The 16,674-nt window shown below is 48.0% G+C and overlaps 1 protein-coding gene across 4 annotated transcripts in view; it reads right to left on the bottom strand.

The window, feature by feature from the left end:
• Positions 1-6,913: 6,913 nt before the first annotated feature.
• LOC119541313 overlaps positions 6,914-16,674 on the bottom strand; it is a 60,821-nt gene continuing 51,060 nt past the window's right edge. For 3 of the 4 annotated variants that reach the window (XM_037845113.1, XM_037845111.1, XM_037845112.1), the window contains exons 2-9: positions 14,893-15,265; positions 12,911-12,949; positions 12,277-12,320; positions 11,704-11,780; positions 8,450-8,515; positions 8,249-8,287; positions 7,885-7,968; positions 6,914-7,506 (exon numbers count right to left, since the gene is read on the bottom strand). In XM_037845113.1, the coding sequence (XP_037701041.1) occupies positions 7,426-7,506; positions 7,885-7,968; positions 8,249-8,287; positions 8,450-8,515; positions 11,704-11,780; positions 12,277-12,320; positions 12,911-12,942 (423 nt within the window). In that variant the 5' untranslated portion in view covers positions 12,943-12,949; positions 14,893-15,265 and the 3' untranslated portion in view covers positions 6,914-7,425. The remainder of the gene's footprint in view (positions 7,507-7,884; positions 7,969-8,248; positions 8,288-8,449; positions 8,516-11,703; positions 11,781-12,276; positions 12,321-12,910; positions 12,950-14,892; positions 15,266-16,674) is intronic. The other variant, XM_037845114.1, reaches the window with a different exon arrangement.

Consider the following 16,674-nt stretch of genomic DNA (forward strand, 5'->3'; position numbering starts at 1 on the left):
ATCCACCCTCAGCGATGCCGGAGATATGCAACATGACCGCTAGGGCTGATGCAATAGCGGCTTAAGTTGCCCTCAGCCTTCTACGGAAGTGATAGCCGTTCGCGCCTAAGATTCGTGCCTAGAGTGCTAGCTTTACAATCTGCCTTCTACCCCAGCAACAGTAGCCACCAATCCTGTGCTAGCCTTACATCTGCCTTCCACCCTAGCAACAGCAGCAGCCAATCCTAGACTGCCACCCACCTTTGCAGCCACCAATCCTAGGCCGCCACCCGTTTGCACTAGCCACTCCCTCTACCTTAGAGTATATATACCCTGCCTCTTCAATAAAGTTTTGCAGCTTGATCAGAAACCTGTCTTGCTGTCGTTCTTCGTGTCTCTTGTCCCATACCATTCTTCCCTCGCAGGAGCTGGAGCCTCGGTTGATCGTCCCGCGGGCTGGGACACCTTCCTGCTCTCTTCCCATCAGAAAGCCTGTCCTGTTCAGTAGCTTTGCATCCTCCCAACAGGCACTCTGTATTTCTGTGCAGGGCACTGTGGCATGCTGGGTGTCCTGCAGCTATGGCCTGTCCTGAGTAACCCAAGGCCCTTTGTAAACAATCAGTCACCAAGGTTTAGAGTCACACAGTGATCAGCCTGCTGTGGCTCAGTGGTCTTGGAGACTCCTGCCAAATGATACCCTTTGTATTTACTCTAACCCAAAAAGTGTCAAAAGATTGGGCACATTGGTGGCATTCCAAACAGCCTTCAGTCAGTCTAGCTCAGTGTCATGCTGTGTGCCCAGAATGATGCCACGCAGCTCTGCAGGCTTCCATCCGACCCCATCAGGGTCCAGAAGAAGGAGTGAGCTTGGCAAACGTGACTTCATCCTTTTATGCGTCCTGGTAATTGTGCCGAGAGTCACCATTGTTCTCCTCTGCACCCCTCTCCAGACACCGACGTAACACCAGACTTCCCTCATTGCGTGACCCATTTATTCATTCTTTCCCCCTCAGCTACTATTTCTCCTTCTCTCCATTGGTCACTGAGTTTTATCTATACGTGTCCACCTTTGGAAGGAACGTTGGGTTGCCCACTGTGCTGGTCCAGGTTGGTGGCAGCGAGGCCCTGAGCCTCCCCTCAGTCCCCTCCCTTCATATAAAATAGGGTCACTCAGTTGCAGAACCAGCGTGCCCTCTACCACAAGGCGGGACAACAGCTCTCACTGTGAACACTGACTTTACCAGATGGGGCCAAGGAACAATCCACACCGACAGTCCGTTAGGGAATCCGCCATGAGGGCGTAATGTTACAGTTCAGTTTCTTGCTCAGGGACCGCTGCATCCAGTAGGAAAATGGACATTGAGGTGAGGTGGGAAGAATTGGATAGGGTGTTATTCTGGTACCACCCACTCATTCCTCCCCGGATCCTCCAGAAAAGTGGAGGAATCTATCAAGGAATCTTCCTGTAGCCCCCTCATGTTGAGTGTGAGCACACACTCATGAATGCATGTTAGCCAGCCCTTCCTGCCTTTATCGCCCCCTGTTTTAGACAACAAAGATCTCAGTTGTCCATTTCAGTCTTCTTTCAAACCACTTTCACCCTGAGGTTGAAAGGGAACCTGCTGTGTCCATCTGAGGAGGCAGCTCCTGCTGGCTGATGAACACTATGGGCTGAAAAGTGTCCCTTGGTCTGAAGAAATGCAACTGGGTGGTGCAAATTGGTAGAGTATTATATTAGTGTCCTGCGACTGCCGTAACAAAATACCACACAGTTGTGGCTTCAGACAACACATCTCTTTTCTCGTAACTCTAGAGACTAGGGATTCAGGCCTCTCTAATCCAGGAAGGCCTCACCAAAACTTGATCATCTGCAAAGTCTCCGTTTCCATAGGGGTCACTTCCAAAGGTCCTTGGGTTAGACTTTGGGCAGGAACTTTGGGGGGATGCCCTTCAACTAGGACAAGTGTCTTCTCTTCCAGCTGTTTTATAGTACTTTGAGCATTTACATCTACCACCAGGTATGCAAAACTCCATTCAGAGTAAGAGATTATTCCATCAGGGCCCCTCTAGGCTTTCTTGGGCCACCAGATCCATCTGATGTCATCTACCTGCCGGCTATGTACAGGGCCTTTCCTCCAGGGAATCTGCCCATGGCCATCGGCACTGTCTGTCTCTCCTGCTGGCAGACAGACAGTTCTTGTTGGCATTTTGTGCCTCAGAGGGTGCAAGAGGGATGAGTCGACCATCAGTTCATCTCTGCATTCCTGCAGCTCCCGCATGTCCACTCGTCCCCTGGGCCCATGTGGCCACGTCAAGTGAGCACACCAGGATAGCCACTTGCTGGTTCCAGTCCCTTTGCAGCCCTGGAAGGTGGTTCTGATGGGCATTGACCTATCCTATTTTAATGTGCCTTTAAATTCCCACAGTAATTTCCATGGAGCTGGGCTCCATCCAAGCCTCCCTTGTATAGGCCAGTTGTCTTTCACCTGCCTGACCATATGGCCAGGCCAGTGGCCTCTGCCCATGAGTCAGTAAGAACCCAAACATACAGAGTCATGTTCAGTTCTTCCATCACTGCAAGGAAAACAGCATGCAGCTCAGCCCATTTAGCTGATTTGGTCTTACCTTCTTCAGAGTTTCTATCCATCAGTCACAGTGCAGTGGCTTTCCAACAGGATGCTGTCTGTCTCATAACTGCCACCCTGAAGCCAAACAGCTGTTTGTTGTGTCACCTAGGTGGCAACAGGATGCCACAGCTCCCAGGGGTTCCAAATACAGCCCTAAGGGAAATCCGACAGGCTACCTCCTTGGGAATATGACTAGTGCTTCTTTGCATTCCCCCGGTACCATGTTCTTGTATAAAACATTTCCGTTTTATTACAGAAATCTTCTGGGCACTGCCTTCCTTATTGGAGTATCTCTTTTGTCATCATCCAAGATGTTATGGGTTTTGCAAGTTTCAAGATGATTTTATGCCCTGCAGTCATAAGAGCAGTTTCAGTTATTACACAATAGCAAGCCAGTAATTTTCTCATCAATGGCCTATTTTGTTCCTATGCATCTGGAAATGTTCTGGTCCAAAACTCCAGCAGTTTCCAAAGAGCAGCACTCATGAGCTTTAGTCAGAAGCTCCAGTCTGTGTAAACACGTGTCATAGACACTTCCAAAACTATACCTGAGTTTGGATCATAAGTTCCCAAACACATTGAAAGAGCCAGTGCTTTTTCCCATTCATACATGGCCTGCTATTTTGTTCAGGCCCCTGAGTTAGTGTGAGGTTGTTATGTACCCCCAGAGAAGTCCATGTTCTTTTACTTAATCTATTCCTGCAAGTGCAGACCTGATATAGGTGGGACCTTTTGGTTAGGTTATTTCAATTGAGATATTACTCACCCCATTCAAGGTGGGTCTTAATCCTTTTATTTGGAGTCCTTTATGAGAGGATAAAAGAAAAATCTGGAAAGCTTAGAGAAGCCCCAGAGATCTGAGAGACAAGGACACACCCACAGAAGCTGAGGGAGCCACTGAAGCCAGAGGCTGAAACAACAAAACCCAGGAAAGAAGGATCAGCAGACTGCCATGTGCCTTCCCAGCTGAGAGGTGCCCCAGATGTCATCAGTCTTTCTTAAGAGAAGGGATCTTCCCTGCTGATGCCTTATTTTGGACATTTTCATGGACTTAGAATTGTAACTTGTAAGCAAATAAATCGCCATTGTTAAGAGCTAGTCCCTTTCTAGAATATCGCATTTCAGCAGATTTAGCAAACTGAGACAGCCCCCATTCCAGTACCACCTCTTTAGGGAAGTTTTCTGGAGAGTAGCAATAGTCATAGATTGGAATAAGCAGCCTCCAAAATCCAAATAAATGAACCAGATGCTGTGCTTCTTGCTTAGTCCTAGCAGTAGACAATACCAGCAGTTTCTTTATAGTCACCCATGGAATGCGACAGGTGGCTCCTGCCCAAGTTATTCCTAATAATTCCACCATTTGGGCAGGCCCTTGGAACTTGGCTGGATTTCTCAAACAGCCTCTACTGGTCCTGTGTGTCACCACTGCATTTACATCAGTCCAACCTTGCCCTTCAGTTTCTGATATTATCATGATATCATTAGTATAGTGTATTATTACACTTGGGACTCACATGAAGTCCAAATCTAACCAAATTATGGCAAGAAGCTGGTGAATTCAGGTAATACCATGACAGTACAGTAAATGTAAATTGAGACCCTTCCCACTTGATGTCAAACAGTGGTTGACTCCTTTCTGAGATTGAGACACATGCACACAAAACACAAAGAGCATTTGTCACATCGGTCTCCAAGTGCCAGTCTTTAGCCTGCTGTGCATTTTTGCCCTCGTGAAACCATGCCAAGGGCTGCCAATGGCATAAGCAGCTCTACCTTATGCAAACCCTAACAGTCTGCTGGTAGCCTCCATGAGCAATCTGCTGTTTCCATGGGCCACTCAGGGCTACTGTGCAGAGAAGCTGCTGTCAACAGCACTCCAGCTTCTAAGAAGTCACTGATTAAACTGGCAATCTTCTCTCATCCACCACCTAGTGTTTACTTTTTTCAATTAAACAGTGTGAGCTCAGGAAATTCAATAGTTTCCAATTGAACATTTCCAATTAATGCTGGCTTCCATGCCTTCTGCTTTACAATGCAGGCAGGGGAAATGTTCCCTACCAGACATGATACCCATCTCAATAATAGTCAGATAAAAGAGATGCACCCACTTCACATCAAGTCTGTCTAAACATTCTAGTTTTCATCCACACTTTCATCTTGCATCCCTGTACTGTCCTATCATCCCCATACCCTCCCAATCTAACCATAACCCATTAGGACATAACCAGCAGGGTTTGGAATCACAGTGCACTGGGCTCTCATATCAAGGTATCCCACAATCATGTCCTCTCCACTGCCTCACCACTGCCCACATGTGTGCATAGGCCACAGCTGCCCAGCTGGTGGGGGTGGTGGAGTGCCAGAAGGCCCTGGCCCTCCAGTCAGTCCCCAGACCATCACCCCTGGCCACTGGAGGTCAGGTTTCTTATGGTCATCTTTGCCTTCTGGCTTGTTAAATTCCTCCAAACTGGGGTAAATAGAGCAAATTTGTTTAGGGCCCTTTAATGTTGGAGGACCAGCAGGGGTCTCCATTGGCCCAGCCAACCTGCAACATGGCTACATGAGGACTTTGTTTCACCCCCATCCATGTCCACTCCACTCATTCCATTTGTTAGTAGCCATTTAAAGATGCCCACCCTGTCCAGATGAGCCCCTTGACTCTTTCTCTTTTCCTGTTCTCTTGTGAATCACCAACATTTTCTTAGCATCTCTAAGAGGAAGGTAAGACAAAAATCCAATAAGGCTAAAAAAAAAATCCAATAAGCCTTCTCAGACTACTGCTTGATTTTACATCACTAAGGTCCCAGGGGTGCCCATGCAACAGGGACTCCCTCAGTCCCTGGGAATGGAGAATACCCTGGGGATTAATGCGCCAGTTATCAAGGCCAAACCAGGATGGCACAGGCACGGGAACAGCAGCTCCATGTGGGGTGTTCCACTTGGTGTTTAAAAGAGAACACTCTCCCTTCTCAGGGTCAACGAACCTTCCAGCAACTTTTATCCAGTCCACTGGGCCTGTCCCCTCAGGTGTGACCAGCTGGGTGTTTGGACCATGGAGAGCACATGTGGTTGTCCTGTGGTGAGCTGTGGGTCCTGCAGCAACACTAACTGCTCTTCCATTCTGCAGCAGGCACCATGGGGTCACTCCCTTAAGTTGCTCAAACTCACAGTTCATTTTAGTAAATGTTCTTTAGGGAACTGACACCCATTCACAACATAAGACAGTGCCTTCACACTGTTCTCTCAGGTTTCAGTAGTTTCTTGGTAATCAGGGAGGGCTAGGAAGTGTGCATGTCAGGGTTAGAATCCAGGTCTGGGTCAACAGATCAGAGGGCCCCCTGGGCAAGACCAATGGCAGCCCAGGAGTGAGCCACCTCTCTGCACCTCTCATCCTCCCCAAGTGGGACTGGTCACCTCTCAGCCCCTCAGGGATGCTTGTATCCTGGCCCCTGCCTGGTGAGGACTTGCAAGGCCAGGCTGGAGTGGAAGGAGGACACAGACCAGGCTCTGACCCTAAGCAACCACTCTCTGAGGGGCCACATCAGGTAGGACCCACAGGAAGCATGGCCAGGGGCTAGGCTAGAGCCTCCTGTGAGCCACAAGCCTGCCTTTGAGGTGGGGCTCCACCAGGGACCTGTCTGATATGGGCTGGGCCACAGGAGAAGAGAGATGGCATGGAACAAAGAGGAAGAGATGCTTGCTCTGGTCCTCACCACTGCCACTACATGGCATGCCCTGAGCTAGTCTCACCCTCCCCTGAGCTTGGGTTTCCCCTTCTGCCAATGAGAGATTTGCACCAGGTGGCTTCTGAGTCCTATCATCATACTTTGACCTTTTGGGGTTGTGATTTTCTTGGCCTGGAGCCCCCACTGTGGGCAGGGACCTTCTCACCTTGGTCCCCACCCTCCACAATTGGCTGACTCTGCCTGGGGACGCAGGCAGCACCCAAGGTCTGTAATGACCATCTGGTTCCCTGAGTCTTGGGCAGACCGTCTGGTGCATTTAGGAATAGCCTAGGTCAGAGAACCACAGTTGCTCATGGAGAAGATACTGCCAAGGTTCTCATGCCAAAGGACTGCTGGTGTCACCAGATAGGGCTCCTGCCAGCATCCTCATACAGGAACTCTTGGCAGGGAGCTCTCTGCCTCTCAGCACCACAGGGCAGTTTGTCTGTCTCTAGGCACTGAGTAGGAAGGCCAGACAGGGCCCCCGGGCCCACTCCAGAGTAATCCACTGTCATGTCAAGGGTTCGTGGCAGTAGGTGGTGTTCTTAAAGCCTGTCAGGACAGGGAGTGTGGATGAAAGGAGGCAGTCAGGCCCACAGAGGCAGCAACTTGTGGAATTTATTGGTCACTTGGTCATTTTTGGTTCTGAACCTTGGAGGCATTGGAGGCTGGGAAGCAGCTCAGCCTGATCTTCCTCAGGAGCTAGAGGACCCAGCCCCCGGGCCTATTCTCCTTGCCCTCCAACTCAGAGGCCTCTAAAAAACACAAACAGGGAGGCACTGTGCGTCTCTTGCTTGGAGAACCTATTCCCAGGGCCAGGGTAGCTTCCAGTGCCTGGGGTGGTGGGGAGGCCCAACCCCATGTCCAGGTTAGCATTGCTAAAAGAACACGTGCTCAGCCAGTTCAAGGGGAGTAGCTCCACATCCTCCTGACCCAGGGAGGAAGCAGGAGAGCAGGACAGGCATATTCAGGGTGGGAAGGGCACCTGGCTAGCTGGGCATCATCCCTTTCCCACCCCCAACCCCCAGAAAGAAAGGACCCTCAGGGGCTTGGCTATCAGTGACCCCAGCAGGTCACCTGGATTAGGAAGGAATTCAGTCTTGTTGCAGCAGGATGGGGTCAGCAATTTTACCAGAAGGATAAACAGCAACCTCCTTTCCGACCTTTTTCTTTTCCTGGAGAGCAAGGAGGGGCAAGTGGCAGCTCCAGGTTGTGCAAATGGGGAGACAGACCCCATTTGACAAGGAGTCAGGGAAGGAATCCAGAGTCAGCCCCTCTTCTTGCTGCCCAACAAATCCATATAGCCCTTGGTCCCCAAGGGTGGCAGTTTGGCCAAAGGGACATGGGGGTGCCTGCTCCCCCACTCCCTCCTTGCCCATAACCCCACAGCATCTGGAGCTTCTCAGTGGGACCTGTGCTGGGATGTCCTGGTTGGGGCCCCAGATGGCCCTTACCTCCCAGCCGGGGGCCCCTGCCACCTCCCCCTCCTCCTCCTCAACCACTTCCTTCTCAGTAGGAATGGGGTTGGCTGCTTCTTCCCCTGTGAATCTCACCTCCCCATCCTCCTGAGGCACAGCATCAGCTTTCTTCTTACAAGCAGCATCATTCAGGCCTCTGGGTGCCCGGTGGGTCATGGCCTAGTAGGGAGGGACAAGAAGGCAGAGTGAAGGCAGAAAGGCCCTCAGGATGCCTCATTCCTCCCACTGTTCTCCACCCTTAGAGTGTGTACAGTTCCTTATTTTTTCTGGGAAGTCCTTTCCTTCTCAGCTGCAGCTAGGATAGGCTTGGGCATTCCTGGAGGGGGCCTGGCCTTCATCCCTGGACTCTCTGCCATGAGCTGGGGAGTCCCTGGGTCTGAAGGAGTTCTGACAGGAGAGAGCCCCAGCCCCAGTCCCTTCCTGGGGAGAGCTCACTTACCTCAGAAGTCTGCTTCTTCTCATACTCGGTGTTGCGTTGCTACAGAGGGAAGAAAGAGAGATGACACAGGCAATGAGTGACCAGGGTCCTTCACTGATTGACCCACCCTCTCCAGGTGCAGTCCAACCTCACTGTCCCTCCAAGGGTGCCCCAGTCAGCCACCCATCTTCAGGGAGCTAGGGGTCCCCAGGCCTAACCCACCTGAATGGTCACAGGGTAGCACTTATCCATCAGCCCCCACACTGGTCTTAAGGTCTCCCCTATGGGCTGTATGACAAGGAGACAGAAGAGAGAGGGAAAGGTGAGAGGAGGTTGAGGCTCAGCTGTGCAAAGGGCCACTGCCCATGCCAGCATAAGCAGACATCTAAAGACAAACAGGTATTTAAGGAGAACCTCTAAGGGAAACTTCAGAAAAACTGAACTCTTTAGAAAGATAAAACTTTGCATTCATGAAACAAGAACAGGAGGCTCTAAAAGAGAAATGTTCAAATCACAACCACAAACTCTTGAAAAATAAAAATATGAGAGCAGGAATGAAAATCCAATTAAAGTTTAGAAGATAAAGATGAAAAAAAATTTGTCAGAAAGCAGAACAGAGTGAAAGAGAATAGGAAGAGGACAGAAGATCCAAAAGCTAAATAAAATATGCCTCAGAAAGAGGTACCAGGGACAACAGGCTGGGATTGGTTGAGAGCTATCAAATAAATAAATTCCTTTTTGATTCAAGACAATTTTTCTGAACTGAAGGGCATGAGTTTCCAGAAGAGAAGGACTCACCAAATGTCCAGGACAATGAATGAAGGAAGACTCACACCATATTTTGTCATCAATAAATTTCATAACATTGAGGACAAAGAAAAGAACCTAAAAACCTCTAAAGATATAAGAAAAAAAGAAGTCTCAATTTTAGGAATTCAGTTTTCATCAGACTTCTCAACACCAATCTTTGAAGCTAGAAGGCAATGAGAAATATCTTCAAAATTCTGAGGGAAAATTACTTCCAATCTAGAATTCTATAATTAGTCAAATTCTTAGTTGAGTATGAATAAAGTCCTTTCAGACATGTAAGCTCTCAAATTATGCCTCAAGAAGCAACTAGAAATTATGTCCCACCAAAATAAAGGAGTAACCTAGAAAGAGGGTGTCAGGGGATCTCACACAGGGGAGAAGTGAAGAGTGCCCCAAGATGAGGGTGAAGGCAGGCTCAGGAGGATAGCCTGTCTGGATAGAAGCAGGAGGACAGGGGCTCCAGGAGCTATGTTTCCATGAAAAAGATAATGTTGATGAACTATCTGAAGTGTCTAAATGGATTGCAACGAGTTTCAAATTTTTGACAGAGAGCTTGGGTAAATTAATGATACAGAGAAAACTGAAGAAATGAAAAGAAAAATATGAAGCAAAATGAAAATTATACACAAGGAAGAGTAATCATACTACATGACTCAGCTGGGAATACTTTTTACATAGTCTTAATAATGTAAACCCTCAATATTAATCTACTAAAACTCATGATATGCACCTATTAGAACGGCTAAAAACAATGTGACATACCAAGTGCTGCAGAGGATGGGGGACAATTGGAACCTCTCATTTATTGCTGGTGGGAATGCAAAATGGTACAGTCACTTTGGAAAACATTTTGACAGTTTCTGACAATGTTAAACATATACTTACCACCTAACAGCAATCTCACGCCGAGGTATTTACCCAAGTGAAAGGAAAACAACATTTACAAAAACCTGTTCATGAATATTAATAGTGATTTTATTGTAATCACCCAAACTAGCAACAATCTAAATGTCTCTTAACTGGTGAATGGATAAACAAAGTGTGCTACAGCCACACAACAGAACGCTACTCAGCAATAAAAAGGAACAAACCACAGATACAACCCAGATGAATCTCAGATGCCTTGTATTAACTGAAAGAAATCACTCAAAGTGCTAAATACTGTATGTTTCCATTTATATGACATTCTCCAAAAAATAAATATATGGACAGAAAATTGTTCATTGGTTGCCAGGGGCTGGGGGTGGGGGAAGGGGTTGATGACAAGGTTTATGGGGGAATCTCTTGGCATGATGGAGCTGTTGTGTATCTTGACTGTAGTGGTGATAGTTATACAACTGTGCATGTTTATCAAAACTCACAGAACTGTACAGTAAAAAGGATAAATTTTACTCTATACAATTATATCTTCATTTTTTTAATTAATAAAAAGAGCCCTCAGAGGAAAAAATCTTAAAAGCTAAAATGATAGAAAAATCAGCAAAAAAGTAAAAGTCACGTCTAAGAATTTTTGACAATAGAAGATGCTGCTACTCAGGTTAGAAATTCTGCTTTACCAAAAAATATATAGTATCAGTGAACTGGAAAGGTAGACAAAGCTGAAATGTGTGCTGGAGGTAGCTGTGAGGGTACATTTGTTACAGGTAAAACTTCATGTTCCCTTATAGAAATTCATTGGTTAATGTTTATATCTGAAAAAAATCAAGAAAAAGTAGGTTAAGCTTTCTATCAAGAAATATAAAGGTAAAAATAGCCACAGCAGGAAAGGTTGGAAGCTGGAAAGATTTCCATCCTGAGGAGTGGGAATACAGAGTGGGATGGGTGAGGTGAAAAGGGCAACTCTTTTTTGTTTTGTCTTGTAAAACTTCAGCTTTTCAAACCATGTCCATATGTATTTTTGATAATACAAATTTATAAAATGGAAATTTGATTAATTAATTAAAAAAACAACAAAGGATGCAAAATTTGGACTCCAAGGCACTGCCAGCATGGACCTTCTGAGAGGCTCCCCCAACTTACAGCTTGCAACTTCTCAGTGTCACTGAGTCACAAATACCCTTGTCTCAGTAGCACTGCACGGGGATCAGGAGGCCTCTGGAGCCCTGGTGTGCAGTTTTGTCAGACTCACCTCGGCCAGCCTGGGTCAGGTCACTGCCCTGTCAGAGCCTGTTTCCTTGGCTATAAAGTGAGGGCTGCTGGATTGCTGTGGGGTCCAAGTGACATAACAAATGGGCAGCATCTATGCCAGAACCAGCCCTCAGCAGGCCTCCAACATCCATTTGTGTTCTTCCAACCCAGGGCCGGGAGCAGGAGCTTCTGCCGTAGGTTGTCGTTCACCTGGCAGTTGTCTGGTCACTACCAACTCATTCAAATATGAGTGTTAAACCACATTCAGGGTCACTTACATCTAGCAGTGTCCTCTGTTCCTTCAGGTTTGTCTAGGCCACTGCCTCAGAGACCTGGGATGACCATATGGTCAGCCCATGAGGGGGCAGAGGCCTCTGTTTTGACACTTTGCCAGAGACACAGGGAGTACATCCAGAGCCCTCAGACCCCACCCATCTAGATATATGTGGTGGTTGACTATCTGGGGTCAACAAGAATGACCCTTATTCAGGCTCCAAGGCCACCACAGCCTCCAGGCCCCAGTCCACAGAGGTCCCTACCTGTGAGGGCTCCCCAGCAATCTCAAGGTCAGGCTGTGTTTTCTGCATAGATCCCTGGAAATAGTAGTACACCACTCCTGCAGGTGGGTGAACAAAGGCTAGTCAGTACATTTAAAAGAGTGATGTAATTATTTTATCTTTAAACATCAATATTTACAATAACCAGAAGTCATAACCTTTTAAACTATTTATACTTGGGGTGAAAAATATAAGATACTACCTTAAAATGTGTGAGGGGGTACAGCAATTTTCAAAAGATATGTAAGCAAAATATGAAAAGCCCTGTTGTACGCAATTTTTAGGTGGTGTTTTTGTTTTTCTTTTGTTTTGTTTGAAAAAGCATGGGTTATAGAGTTAGACCTGGGTTCCAATTGTGGTTCACTATGAGGGTGCAAAAGGAAGAAGGGGGCAAAGGGCAGCCCTGACTCTGAGCAGTGTGGCCAGCCCCCAGGAAGCCAGTGCAAGGCAGCCTCAGAGGTAGCTTCTGGGGAGCCTTTGGCAGCTGGAGACTGGGGTGGTCCTGAGGAGGCCTTCTGCCATCATCTCCAACCACCCCAGGACCCAGGACCTTACCTGCAAGAATGAAGACTTGTACAGCATACAGGGACTTGCAGAGCCTGGGGGACCAAGCAGAGCTGAATATGGGGCTGAGGTGGCTCCTGTCCCCACTAGTGGGCACCGGCTTTCCTCCCCAATCCAGGGCCCAGAAACTATGCAACTAGGCGGTGTCCAATCCACATCTGTGGAAGAATAAATCCACCAACTGCAACAGGGCTTGGCCAGGGTCTCTGCTGGCTGAGAGGTATTAGTCCCTGCCCTCACTAAGTTCTTCGACAGCCAGACTGGGAACCTGGAGCACACACACACTTCTTGCCTTCCTGACTTGCTTACCTGGGTCCATCTTGCTTCTCCAGCCAGAAGGCAAGGACCAGCCCTCCAGCTTTGGCTGGACATTCACAGATGCTTATCTAGTGCTGGATTAGTTCTTCTCCCTGGAGCCCTCCAAAGCCCTCCCTACCCTGGACTGATCTACCCCAAACCCAAATTGGCAGTACTATCCCATGACCTATCCTTCTCTTCTAGGACCACTCCCCTGGGACAAGCAAAGCTTCTTAGCACTGCCAGGTTGGTGGTTGCCTGCCTGCACACCCACACCCATACACACACATGTATAAGGGGCTCGTAACAGGGCCCACTTAAACTTTACCTCTCTCTCTGGCAGCACAGACCAAACACCATTTTCAGACTAGGAAGAAAAGATGGGGCAACAGTCAGTGCTTCTTTTGCCCTGTGGCATGCAGGGATCACAGTGTGTGAGAGGTAGCTAGGGGAATCGCAAGGACCCCCAGCCATAGGATTCAATCAGTGATCCAGATGGCTTGTCACAGCTGGATGCCAAGTTCAGGAAGGAGTCAGCTGCCACAAAAAGCTTGGAAAAAGCTCGGGAATTCCTCCCAAGACCTCAGAGCCCCAAATGAAAGTTGGTTTCAATCCCCACAGGTGCCAGGGAATCAGGATGGGAAGGGCAGTTGAGACAGGATTAAGGAAAAAGGAATCAGTTCATTGAGCATTTGGTGTAAAATGCCCCCATGAGGATGTAGGTGGCTAATAATAACAGTAAAGGATAATGATTAAAAACTACTAACTTCACAGTATTTTCTGATTGATGCAGCATTTTTGGAATACTTTGGGGGATATTGGGGGAGAGTCCCTGAGCCACCTCAAAATACTCACTCCATCTGAAATCTCACCATAAGTTTCAGAATTCTGCACATTCTGGCACCATTTAAAGTCAAGGCCTCCAACATGAGCTGGACCCTCAGTGCAACCTGCCGAGGTTCCACTTCTTGGGTCAATTCCATGAGTCTCCACAGGGACTATTTCAAATTCTCTCTTTAAATCTCAACCCTCCCACTCCAGTCCACCCCCTTCTTTGCTTTCAGCAGAGAACCCTGGTATAGTACCATCAGGCAGGAGCATCCTCCATTTTCTGCCAACAAATCCCCATTCATCTGCTCCCTCACAGGCCATTTCCTCCAGTGGAGGAGGCTGCCCTCCCCCAGAAGAGAGCCCCACCTATCTTTTCACCACATTGGCATCCAGGGGCCCCCTCTCACCTGCATGCTCAGCCTCCCCTCTCCTCTGGTGCCTTCCCATCAGCATATTATCACATCACTCAGTCTCTTCTATTAAACAAAATGCCTTCTCCCTGAGCCTTCATCCCTTTCCCTGGAGCCCTGGAGTCCTGACCCCTTCTCCAGCCCTGCCCTAATTCTCCCCTACACCCATCCCCACCAGTCTCCCTGAGAGAGCTGCCCAAGTTTACTCCTTTACCCCCTTCTCCATCTCTCCCTCACTCCTCCACCCACTTCAATCATATATTGTCCTCTTTGGCCTCTGATACTCCTCCCACCAAGGTCACCAAGTGCCTCCTGGTCACCAAACCCAGTTGACCCCTTTCAGGCCTCAGCTTGCTTCATCTCTGCAGGGCCCAAAGGCACCACCCTCCTCCTCAGATCACCTGCTCCCTCAGACACCTGGCTTCCCACTCTGGTTTCCCTCCTTTCTCCCAGGCCCCTTCTCTTGCTCTGCTTGAACCTGAGTATCAGTGTTGCTTGAGGTGCTTTCTCTGCACTCCTCCTGCAGAGCAGCCTTTTCTGGGCCCTCTCATTCATGCCCACCACCTCACATGCTGGTGACCGGTGATGACAAAGACTCAGAACTGCTCTTTTCTGCCTACAACACACTCTCCCCTGCTTGCAGGATGGCTTCCCTCACTATCCAAGCTCAGGTGGGCAGCTGTACTGTTCCTGACAGTACTTCTGGCTCTCTGGAGGAGCTCCCTGAACCTGCCCATTGCAGTACCCCCAGGGCCTGGCTTCACATGGATCAATGGTTTATTCCAACCCAATCATACTTGAAAAGCTAATCTACTGCATCTTTCTGTGAATACTGCTAGCAATGTATTCAACAATAAGCTCTGTTACTAGTGAGTGAAGTTACAAGGCTTTTCCTGAGAGGAGATTTGGAGGAGGCAAAGAGGGGAGAGATTGAGTCCAGAGGAAGAGGAGAAGAAAAGGAGGAGCAGGCCAAGTAGGAAAGGATGAAGAAAATGCAGGGAAGGGGCTGTAAAGACAATTTCCACCAGCTTGGGTGGTATATTGAGGGCAGCCTTTTGGGCCTGCTTACCAAATATGCCAACCTTGATGAAGTCAGCAATTTGCAGAATATCCTTTGATACATCAGTGTCCAGGCAGCTGCCCACCTCCTCCCAGGCTCCACGACCAAGCCTGAGAAGAGCACTGGCAATTGGTTAAGTCTGGGAGTCCAGGACACAAGCCCCCTTTTCTCAGGAAGTGGTGTCTGTGTGACATCATGTCTCAGGGGGCTTTATGACAGGACAGCCCCTCCAACCTCAGCCAGAGCAGCAGGTTAGTTTCCTTGGGGTGGCATGAAGCTCCCACCAGCCAGACACAGCACCTCTGGAGGCATCTCCAGGGTTCAATTCAGTGCCATCAATGCTGACTGAGCATCTGCAAGGTGCCAGGTGCCGTGTGCAGCCCTGTAGGGACACAAAGACACAAAGGCAAATAAGACTCCATCCTGTCATAAAACACAATAAGCATATTTTCTGAATCAAAAACAAGGAAACAGCCTGACAGTTCCTGAATGTCATACATTCAGGAATTTATCCATTCATTCAACCAGCATCCACCGAGCTTTCATTCTGGGCCAGGCATTATGCTAGGGGGGAGAGAAGGCACAGGGCACAGAGCTGGCCCCCCATGGAGAGCTCAGCATCAAAAAAGGGACCTGCTGACTCAAGACATTTTCTCCCATCCTCAGATTACCATGAAAGCAACTAAATCATTGATGGTTTCAACTAAGGACAGATGTCTTAGTTTCACATGCTAGAAATTTCATGGAATAACTAAAATATTGTGTAGGCATGTGTAGATGGAAAAAAGGGCCTATCAAGCTATCATTCACTATAAGAAGAAAAGGGACCCCTCTCCAGCTTAGGGCTACCAAACTGGAGGAACAGGCACACTATGGGGTGGGAACAAGGGACAATATAAATCCTATAAGTACCTCCTGAACTTTTCCAGATGCCAAATATCACACAAATTTAGACCTAAATATGCCTGGTACAGTTGATGTCCCAAGTTAGTGAGGGCACCACTGAACTGCAAGAACCTCAGGTCAGCAGCCATGATTTTCAGGAAATGTGAGTTCTTGCCCAGCTACCTTTAGGCTGCCATAACAAACAAATAAAATAATCATTTTGGCAGAGCAGTGAGACCACAGCTGCCTCTGCCTATACCTCCTACACAAAGATAACTGAACTTCTGGTCTAAAAAGTTAAAACTAGGAAGAAGACTTGCCCTTTCAGCCAAGATGTAGTAACAGGGACTGGATATACCACCAACCCCCCACATTAAACAAACAAAACACTGGACAAAACATATAAAATAACAGCTCTCAAGATACTGGATGTCAGACAATGAAGAACAATGATCCCTGAGAGATGGCAAATACATGAGGTTATCCATACAATTGCCCCATCTTACTGACTGGAGAAAGTTTCCAAGCCACAGTGCTGGGAAGATGAACCCAGGCAGAGCTCTACAGTCTCCCTGAATTAAGACAGAGCTAGGAGTTCAGGGAAGCCAAGGCAGCTAGAGTTCACAGGGCAGAGCACTGGGGAGGAGAGAACTACTCAGAAAATTCTGGAGACCTGCAGAGGGTCCTCTTTGAGTATCTATCACATGTGTGTATGAAACTACTTGAGGTCAGGGAAAGAACAACACAAAATGATTAAAGCAAACAGTGCCCAGAACTCACACAGGACCAGGAATAGTGCCTGGTCAGGAGAAAATCCCATAACAGCCAAAGGGGAAAATACCATAATTCACAAGGCATTAGTAAAAGTATTAAGAAGGGTCTCACCTCAATAATAGGGGAAAATTA

Source organism: Choloepus didactylus, chromosome 8, assembly GCF_015220235.1.
Source record: "Choloepus didactylus isolate mChoDid1 chromosome 8, mChoDid1.pri, whole genome shotgun sequence".
Taxonomy (NCBI): Eukaryota; Metazoa; Chordata; class Mammalia; order Pilosa; family Megalonychidae; genus Choloepus; species Choloepus didactylus.